At 43.4% G+C, this 11,091-nt stretch overlaps 1 protein-coding gene across 1 annotated transcript; it reads left to right on the forward strand.

Moving 5' to 3' along the window:
- The first annotated feature begins 451 nt into the window (after positions 1-451).
- ATP5ME (ATP synthase membrane subunit e) lies at positions 452-6,801 on the forward strand. Its single transcript, XM_068098600.2, has 4 exons — positions 452-528; positions 614-668; positions 1,119-1,217; positions 6,676-6,801. Exons 1-4 carry the CDS (start codon positions 493-495, stop codon positions 6,696-6,698), a joined length of 213 nt encoding a protein of 70 aa, XP_067954701.1. The 5' UTR covers positions 452-492; the 3' UTR covers positions 6,699-6,801.
- The last annotated feature ends 4,290 nt before the right edge of the window (positions 6,802-11,091 follow it).

Consider the following 11,091-nt stretch of genomic DNA (forward strand, 5'->3'; position numbering starts at 1 on the left):
GTGTGCAGCTCCAAGCGTGGAATGTTCCAACTGAGCTGACGATACAACATAATATCTTCTTCAATGTCTAAGACTCGAAGTAATGGAAAATAAATTATTGCTTTTCAATATAAAATCCATAGTAATGTCCTTGGGTTTGGATATAAACAAGCACTGACAGGAACAATAATTGGTGTTGACCTTTAAACTCTCCCTCATTCACAAACTTCATCTAATTTTGTAAGTATATGGTGCCTTTACATATGATTTGGCACAATATTATTGCAATGAGATATAAGCAAAAGTTTATGTTTCAGGCGGTGTATTACGTAGAGCGCTGTGAGATAATCTTTCAATGTGTTTTATTTCGTCGGAATTAATTTTGTAAGATGTGGGCAATATATTTCATCGACGAACACACGTATCAGTTATTGCAGAAAAACCATGTAAAAAAACACGATTTTAACGAAAAAGGAAACGGTTTACGGTCGTGACATTCGTTGGGAAAGCAAAATGGCGCCGCCCGTGCAGGTTTCTCCGGTTATCAAGGTCTTGGTGTTTCTTTGTATGATTTTTCTCCACACTGTACGTACGACGTTTCGATCCTAATCCATTTTGCTCTTTGTCTTTGCAGCTCTGCCGGTACTCGGCCCTGCTGCTGGGATTGGCTTACGGTAAAACTCGCAATGGTGAGTGTCCCCGACTCATCTTGATCTCCACCGTCACGCAGTGTTGAGGAAGTCGGTGCTTAACTGTTGCCGCTAGTTAATGTTTCATTTCCTTCCTACGAGTCCGAGGCGAATGTGGAAAGGTCAAATCGATTGAAATATGTAACCGATTTTGGGGGTGATTTGACCCCCTGGGTTCATGCCCCAGGAGGTGGGGACTTGTGGGGTTACAGGGGTCGAAAAGGGGGGAAATATTTTAACTCAAAATTTGATCTTGGGTCATTCCTGGTGGAACCTTTTGCCATCTTTCAACTTCTCAGGTGCAAGGCGTCGGCATTCGCGAGGACGTGCCATCGACTTCACTCAAGCTGAACTATTACATTAGTCTCACGACCCATTTTAACTTCCATCATTCAGAGTAGCAATGTGTGCTTATTCATTGTCGTACTAAAGAAAGACTTTGTTCCACAGAGTACTTGAAGCCTGTTGCGGAGAAAGAACGGAAGATTGCAGCGATAGAGCAAGCAAAATTAGACGAGCTACTCAGACTGAAGAAGGAAGCAGAAGACGGTGAGAATGATCACATGTTCATCACCTTGTAGTTTTGCATATTTACCTCCGCCACCGAAGGTGGATGGAGGTTATGTTTTCACGCCTGTCTGTTTGTTTGTGAACAAAATATCTCAAAAGGTTGTGGACATATTCGGACGAAATGTGGTAGAGATGTAGCGTATGTGACAAGGACGAAATGATTGGATTTTGGCGAAGATCCGGATCCGGCTAGTAGAATTTTTAAAGCGATTCTTTTATATTGGGAGATAGGGCCAAAAACGATATACAGCAGGATATTTAAAAAGGTTATGGACGAGTTATGACTAAACTTGGTGGGAGAGTTGGTTTGGTGATGAGAACAAGCTGATTAGATTTTGGTTCAGGTCCGAATCCAGATCCGGCCTATCAGTGGGATACAAAACAAACTGTTCAGCCTGGCGGAAGTATGCGCTCCACCGAGTGTTCTAGTTTTTTTTTTTCGTGTTAAAATGCATCAGATTGCAAAACAGCAGTGTTTGGAACAATTGGAATTGTGATTGATGGACAGACGAGGCTGGATTGAGTCTGATTGGTTTGCCTCACCTGTTCCAAAAACAGATAAGTGAGGGTATTGTAATTTGTTTGAGTATCTGCATGTAGACAGACTTTAATAATGCAGCCTTGAGCACGGTTTGACTATGTCTAATGTAACCATAGGGCTCGCAGAATGGCCTAGAGGTACGGACACTTGCCTCTAAGCTGTCTAGCCTGGGTTTGAATCCCGACCCAGCTATAAACTGTCATCCTGGTGTTTCATAATCGGGGGGTGATTCATCAATGTGACGTCCTTTGGATGGACGTTAAACGGACGTCCCATTTGTCGGCATTTGATGGTGGACGTTAAAAATCCCACAGTGTCTTTTGCGAACAGTAAGCGATCTATCGCTGGCACCCTGAACAAATTCCAAATTCTGCCCGAACTACTGCTGGGAAGGCAATGGCAAACCACCCTGTATCACCTGTGCTCAAGAAGCTACTTTGGTAGCACCAACAACAACAACAACAACAACATGCATTTTAAGGCCATTTTCCCTGCTAGAGCGGGGGTTAGCCTTGCGGTCCCCATGACAATCTTCTCCATTTTGCCCTATTTTCTGCATCTCTCCTTGTTAACCCCCTCGCCCGCATTTCTTCTTCCACCATCTTTAGCCAAGTCTTTCTCGGTCTTCCCCGTACTCTACTTCCTTCTACATTAACTTCCATCACTCTTCTCAACCAGTCACTTTCATCTTTCCTCAATACATGACCAAACCATCTCAACCTGTTCCTCTTCACAGCATCAATCACAGGCAATATTCCCATCATCTTTCGCAATTCATCATTTGGCTTCCTCTCTCTCAACGATACTCCGCACATCCATCGAACCATTCGCATTTCCACCCTTTCCAGCCTTCGTTGCTGCTCTACGTTCATTACCCATGTCTCGCTCCCATAAATCATAACACTTCTCACACATGCAGCATACACCTTTCCCTTCAGCTTCAGCGACACTCCCCTCCTCATCAGCACGCCACTCAGTTCCCGAAACTTCTTCCATGCACATCTCACTCGAGCAACCGTTGCCGAGTCTGATCCACCTCCACTTTGGTAGCACCGATGATCAGTAACGAGTGTAGTACATCAGAGTGAGTGAAAATCGGGGGTTGGGGGTCTACGGAGGGCATTGGGCGTTGGTTGGGAGGGGTTGGGGAGGGGATTGACCCCCAAAATAGGTATTTGCTCTCCTCCGAAACTGCACACACGATTTTGATGAAACTTGGCCACAAGCTTCATGTCTGATGCCGAACAAAGGTGTGTGACCACTGACCACATAAAAACCTGCGCTCATGAAGATGGATTATTGGGGGGTGGGGGGTTGGATGGGGCGGGAGGGGTGGCATGGGGGGGGGGGGTGGCGTGTGGTTAACCCCCCAAAATAGGTATTTGCTCTCTTTTCTGAAACTACAAATACAATTTCAATGAAACTTAATCATAATCTTCATCACCCGTGTTGTACTAAAGTTTATTTAACAACAACAACAACAACATGCATTTTAAAGGCCATTTTCCCTACGAGAGTGGGGGTTAGCCTTGTGGTCCCCATGACAATCTTCTCCATTTTGCCCTATTTTCTGCATCTCTCCTTGTTAACCCCCTTGCCCGCATTTCTTCTTCCACCATCTTTAGCCAAGTCTTTATCGGTCTTCCCCGTCCTCTACTTCCTTCCACATTCATTTCCATCACTCTTCTCAACCAGTCACTTTCATCCTTCCTCAACACATGACCAAACCATCTCAACCTGTTCCTCTTCACATCATCAATCACAGGCTCTATTCCCATCATCTTTCACAATTCATCATTTGTCTTCCTCTCTCTCAACGACACTCCGCACATCCGTCGAACCATTCGCATTTCCACCCTTTCCAACCTCCGTTGCTGCTCTACGTTCATTACCCATGTCTCGCTCCCATAAATCATAACACTTCTCACACATGCAGCATACACCTTTCCCTTCAGCTTCAACGACACTCCCCTCCTCATCAGCACGCCACTTAGTTCCCGAAACTTCTTCCATGCACATCTCACTCTTGCAACTGTTGCCGAGTCTGATCCACCTTCTCCATTCAGCATGTCTCCGAGGTAGCAAAATGTTTTCACACCTTCCAGCTTCACGCCGTCTCCAAGATCCAACTCAACATTTCCTCCATCTGCAGCTCCCTCTGTGCACACCTTACATTTGAGTGTAGCTGCCACACTGGTTAATGACCCTCTCAGACCACTACATTTTTGATGAACCCACTCAGCGCACATTGTACATTGAATGGAGTTCACTCCAACACCCTTCCTACACACAGCACAGGGCCACTTCCCAGTTCTTTCCACCTCACCACATGCTTTACCACTTGCCATCACCTTCGTCTTTCCGATATTCACCTTCAGACCTTTTGTCTCCATACATTCCTTCCACTTGTTCATCTTTTCCTTCAGTCCATCCATACTTTCCGCAATCAACACCAGATCATCTGCATACAACAACTCCCACGGTAAACCCTCCTTTACGTTCTGAGCCAGCACCTCCATCACAGCTACAAATAGTAGTGGACTTAGTACTGACCCCTGATGCACTCCCACTTTCACCTCAAACTCACCACTGTTCCCGTCCTTAGTCCTTACAGCTGTGCGCGCTCTTTTGTACATTGCCATCACTACTCTGATCAACCATTCCTCCACTCCTAACTTCCTCAATGCCCATGTCAATATTTTGCGTGGAACCCTATCGAATGCTTTCTCCAGATCAACAAACCCAAGAAACAACTTCTTCCTCTTCTCCATGTACTTCTCCTGCAACTGCCTCACAATGAAAAGCGCATCTGTCGTTCCTCTTCCTGGCATAAATCCAAACTGCATTTCGTCGATCTTCACCTTCTTCCTTATCCTCCTCTCCAACACCCTTTCCAATACCTTCATTCCATGCTCCAATAACTTTATCGCTCGGTACGAGCCACACTCCAGAGGGTCACCTTTCCCCTTGTATAGAGGGACGAGGGTACTCAGTTCCCAATCCACTGGAATGCGCCCTTCTTTGACCACCAGATTACAGATCTCTGCCATTCTCTTCACACCCCAACTTCCTGCTGCCTTCAACATATCTCCCACAACTCCCGTCGGCCCTCCCGCTTTTCTACCCTTCATTGCTTTTATCGCTTCCTCAACTTCCTTCTCAGTTATCTTCTCTGCCGGTCCTAAAACTGGGTTACTCTCTATGTTGCCATCCCATTCATTCTCTGTATTCAACAGCATTTCCATAATATATCTTTTCCATTTTCCTTTAATTCCATCTGGGTCGACAACGATTTGTCCCAATAAAGTTTATTCACAGCATTAAAAATATCAGGGTCTGATGGGGCCTGTGGGGGGTTTGAGTGCCTGACTTGCTCCTGATCCAGGTGAGCTTTAAGACTGACGGTCCTATTTTTATAAAGATTTCCTCTGCCGGTTCCTGAGTAAATGCTTGCCCACAGTTTGAGGTGTGCTGCTCGGCCTGCCACTTTAAGTAGCACCGCTAACTAGCTTTGGGCAAGGTTCGACAGTTGTCTCTCTTGACTGTAACATTTCTTCTGTCTAGTTTATCTAAGTTTTTCTTTCAACCTTGAATATGCATTATATCCAAGTTATAGATTATTAATCCTGTGTTATTTATGTAGTGTCTTCAACCCTGTCTTGTTTCGTTTCACCCTGTCTTTGGTTTCACCCTGTCTTTGGTTTCACCCTGTCTTTGGTTTCACCCTGTCTTTGGTTTCACCCTGTCTTTGGTTTCACCCTGTCTTTGGTTTCACCCTGTCTTTGTCTTCAACCCTGTGTTTGTCTTCAACCCTGTGTTTGTCTTCACCCCGTGTGTTTGGCTTTGCCTTGTCTCTCTATTCACCCTGTCTTTGTCTCTGTCTGCATGTTGTTGTCCAGGACCATAATTTTCATTTCAAGGTTTGTCGATGTGATGGGTATCCTGCTACTTCACATATAAATTAATTAATAATGAATAAATTTAATGCAGGTTAACATTGACGATACTGTACTGTATATATGAATCATGAGTGACATATTTTTCAATTTGCATATGGATGTGGGAATTTAGTGTGCTCGCACATTCTTAAAGGGATTTTGCTACCTCGGAGACATGCTGAATGGAGAAGGTGGATCAGACTCGGCAACAGTTGCAAGAGTGAGATGTGCATGGAAGAAGTTTCGGGAACTAAGTGGCGTGCTGATGAGGAGGGGAGTGTCGTTGAAGCTGAAGGGAAAGGTGTATGCTGCATGTGTGAGAAGTGTTATGATTTATGGGAGCGAGACATGGGTAATGAACGTAGAGCAGCAACGAAGGCTGGAAAGGGTGGAAATGCGAATGGTTCGGTGGATGTGCGGAGTATCGTTGAGAGAGAGGAAGACAAATGATGAATTGCAAAAGATGATGGGAATAGAGCCTGTGATTGATGCTGTGAAGAGGAACAGGTTGAGATGGTTTGGTCATGTGTTGAGGAAGGATGAAAGTGACTGGTTGAGAAGAGTGATGGAAATGAATGTAGAAGGAAGTAGAGGACGGGGAAGACCGAGAAAGACTTGGGTAAAGATGGTGGAAGAAGAAATGTGGGCAAGGGGGTTAACAAGGGGAGATGCAGAAAATAGGGCAAAATGGAGAAGATTGTCATGGGGACCGCAAGGCTAACCCCCGCTCTTGCAGGGAAAATGGCCTTAAAATGCCTGTTGTTGTTGTTGCACATTCTTAAAGGAACCCACACAATCTGTTTTAATGATGGCATGCATCAACGAGTCTGCATTGGTTTTCAGATCGACTGTAATCTATATATCCTGGTGAATCTCTCTCGGCTCTAGAAGCAGCTCTTGTTAATCTAGCTTGCTAGTTTGTTCCAACTTTTTGTTTTCCTCCCCATTACCTCCCTAGCCGCCCCATCAATTCTGCAGTGATGAAAAGGCACCAGAGCACTCTTGATGATTTTCTCAACCCAATGTATTTACTTCACTGAAGCTTCTACTAATTTGATGCAGCAATAAAGTTGGGCTGTAATTGTTTTTTGGTTTTTTTAATCATTGGAATGAGCTGTTTTGAACACTGGGGTGGTGGGAAGATATTTTTTGATCTGAATTGAACACCAAGTGGTGCATTTTTGTTACATAACAAGACTGGTTATTGTTGGGAAAGTTTCCTGAGAAAAAAAATGGCAAAATATAATCAAAATAGTTGTGAAGTTGCAATTTCTATAGGAAGAGCTGAAAGGTTTGAATTAGTTTGGAGTGAGAAACCTTTGGAGCTGGAATTAGCAAACTGTACACTACTCGAACACACCACGTACTTCATTACCCCATGCACGTGAAGTGAAAAACAGGGATAAGCAGTTCATTCACTTTGTCTATTTGTCCATCAGTTTATGATTGAGGAACAACTTGATTTCAATTTCATGTTATATTTTGAGCACAAATTGGAAGACGAATCAGAAAATGAACCTGTAGTTTTACTGTACTTTGTCTCTGAATTTGTCCCGACCGTGCATGCGCAGAGAGGAGTGAGATAATCTTTTTACTCTGTCTGGCAATCAAACAAAATCTGCCATTTTTCGATTTCAGATCATGGGGGCTCTGAGGGTGAGGTTACTCTGAAACTTCGGATCCCCACTCGTCCCTTATTTATCAACAGATTGCTCAAACCCGATACATTGCTCATTCATTACTCAAACCTGCTACTCAATTATTATAATCATCAAGATTATCATTGCTCAAATTCTACAATTTATTATCAAAGATTATCAAATTTAAATTATCAAATCGAATTAATTAAAATTAATTAATCGAATTATCAAATTAATCAATCAAAAGATTATCAAAAATTTATCAATTCATCAAGATTATCAAATAATTAAATTAATTATCAAGATTATCATTGTTCAAACCTACTCAATGGCCCGCTCAATGGTTCAGGCTTCGATTTCTCCATTTCAGATTGGGGGGAGGGGGGGTGACCAATGTGCCCTTTGTTTTATGGGTGAAACCCACATACGACAAGAGACAGAACGATAACTTCATAAGGAATATTTATTAATCCATACTGTCTACCTATGATATTGAATGGAAGGATGTTCAGAATGTCCTTATCTTATTATTTTACCTCTTTATATGTATACTAGCAGGGGTAACCAGCGTTGCTCGGTGCTGTTCTAATCCTGTTGACAGCAAAACTCTAGGCCACCTTTAACACAATACTAATTAAATAAGTTTACCACCACAACCACCACGATTTGAGGTAGCAGCAGTTACAAGTCAACTCACGACTTAAGGTAGCAACTTTTCTCAAGCAAACGGTTTGCAAAAATAAACTCCGAGGTTATAAATGGATGAAGGGCCGACAGTCCAGTCAGTCTCAAAAGTCCTCAGAAGGTGAAAGTCTTGTATCACCAAAGTATGGAGAAGAACTTGTCGACAGGTCAAGTTGTGTGGGACGCTGAAGACAGGGGGAACTTCAATCTGTTAAGGACAATGTTTTACTTGAAGAAGACGAGAGCGTGGAGGAATGGGCAAGCTGCCTTCTCGATATGGCGCCTGTGGGGATACACGAGCTTTGAAGTAGTCTCAGACAACAACAGCACAATGTCCGACAAGTACATTCGACGAATAGAGGGAGTGTAGCAAACAAGACCTCATCGGGTATAAGAAGTGAAGCTGAATCTCCACTGACCAACGTACAGCGAGGGGGAGGTTGGTCAGTCATGTTCAGGAAATATGGGAGTCGCTGAACCTTTCCAGGTTCATGTACAAATGACCCACAAATCTTCCTTTACTCGGCCAGTCAGTTATAAAATAATTTGCATCACATGAGACAGAGTGTAACAGCTCAGGAGAACGTGTCGTTTTATTTTTCCCCTTTGTCTCCTCCGTTCCTTCTTTTTCGTTCTCCCTTCTTGACACAAACTGTAGGTGTCTTTCATCTCGCGTTGTGGTTGACAAGGCCACTGCAGCCTCCATTGTTACCCTGCGATCGCCAAGTGAAAAGCAAGGTTAGGCATTCGGTTGCGTCCGTACATGTGGTATGTATGTGCGTCTGCATTTTCAAAATTCATTTTCTCGGCAACCGTTGATCGATTGACACGAAAATTTACCATAGGAGCGCCTCCCCCTGTAGAAGTTTTTTTTAAAAACGACGTTATAGGTCACGTGGTACAGATGCCATCTTGGAAAAACGTTACATCTCTATCTCCGAAAATGCTCAATGCAAAAATTGAAATATGGCTCATTGTCAAGTACTCCCCATGGAGAATAATATATGTTGATGATGATGTCATCGGTGCCTTCGTTATGAAGTCATAATTTGACAAGTACAACACTTGATTTGATCAGTATTAAAAAAAACTCTCCAACTGTTAGTCCAATTAACATTTAGATTTTGACCATAGGAGCACCTCCACCTGTAGAATTCTTAAATGGTAATTATGACGTCATAAGCCACGTGGTAGAGGTGCCATCTTGGAAAAAATCGAAAAACGTTGCACCTCTATATCTCTGAAACCACTCCATGGAAAAAATTTAAACATGGTACGGTGTCAAGTACTCCCCTTGGGGAATAAGATATGTTAATGTCATCAGTACAGCTCCCTGGTGACCCTGGTGTTGGGCTAGCGGCTAGGGTGCCGGCTTTGGATAAGCCAAGGATCCTGGGTTCGAATCCTGGTCGATCGCTGAATTAACGCCAGGGGGGTTGACTCAGCCCGTCATGCCTTCCGAGGTCGGCTAATTGAGTACCAGTTCACTGGTAATTCCCTGTTTGTCGTTAAAGGCGGCAAAAAGGGTTTGCGTCAGGAAGGGCATCCGGCCGTAAAAGCATTGCTTCAAATAGGGGACCGAAAAACAACAACAACCACGGTTCCCGAAAAAGGCCAACCCCCGCTTTGCGGGGAAAAATGGCCTCTAAAGGTGGTTATATTAATGTCATCAGTACCTTAATTATGACGTCATAATTCGACAAGTACAACGCTTGATCTGATCAGTATGAATTTTTTTTTTCTCTGCAATTGTTGGTCCAATTGACAATTTTCACCATAGGAGTGCCTCCACCTGTAGAATTTGTGATAATTATGACGTTACAAGTCACGTGGTACAGACACCATCCTGGAAAAATTTCGCACCTCTATATCTCCAAAACAGCTCAATGGGAAAAATTGAAACATGGCTCATTGTCAAGTACTCCCCATGGCGAACAAGATATGTTCCTGATGGTCACTGGTGCCTTAATTATGATGCCATAATTCGACAGGGACTAAGCTTAGTCTGATAAGTTTGAAATTTATTGAGCGGGATCTACGCAACAATTATATTAGATAATGTAAATTTATGATGTCATCACTCACGTGGTCGGGCAGCCATATTCGATAAAAGAAAAAGAAAAAAAAAACCTTCAAAAACAAGATTTGGCTTGCACAAAGTTGACCGCACAGGGTAAGTATTCTATGAATATCATCTAGTTTTTACATTGATCTAAGGTTTACGATGGAGCAGAAAGACATCTATACTATGAGAGAGATGTTTGTCGGTCTGTGTGTCGCCATTTTTTTGCAGAGATGGCTGAACGGTTCTTTGTAAATTTTTCAGAGGTTCATCAATGAATGCCAGGGAGTAATTCTTTTGTGAATACAGAAAAAAAATTGATTTCTTCAAAATGCAAACAGGATTAGAACAGCACCGGGCAATGCTAGGTACCCTTGTTGGTGTGCATATAAAGAAGTAAAATAATAAGATCCAGACACATTCTGAACATCCTTCCATTCGATATCCAGTCACAAGTGGGCTGACAAGATAGCCTAAAAGTATGCACAATCGCCCGAGCTGTCAAATCTCAGCCCGACTATAAACTGTCATCCTGGTGTTTGTTCCTTCTGCCAGCATTACTTGGTGGATGTTGAAGATCCCACAGAGTGCTTCACGAAGAGTTGGCAAGATATCACCGGCAACCTGAAAAAATTCCAAATTCATGCCCTAACCTACAGGGGGCGCTGAATCAGCGGGCACAGCAATGCACTCAGCCAATGATGCTATCTGTAGCCATGTGCTGCATTTGATAAAAGAACAGTCACAAGCTGCTTGGAAAAGATATGGATAATGCAGCAATATTTCGATATCGTGATGAAATGAGGGCTGGAGGATAGGCCTTGGGGAAAGCTCACTAGTCTCCGAGCTGTTTAGCCAGGGTTTGAATCCTAATTCCTGACACTTCCAGTCGAGTATCCCGCAACAGCATGGCCATCTGCCCAGGACTGGTTCTAACTTTTAAGCACTTAACGAATTTTTCGTGAATGCCACAAAGCACTTTCGCGAG

The sequence above is a fragment of the Myxine glutinosa genome, chromosome 1 (assembly GCF_964187855.1).
Source record: "Myxine glutinosa chromosome 1, kmMyxGlut1.1, whole genome shotgun sequence".
NCBI classification, from domain to species: Eukaryota; Metazoa; Chordata; class Myxini; order Myxiniformes; family Myxinidae; genus Myxine; species Myxine glutinosa.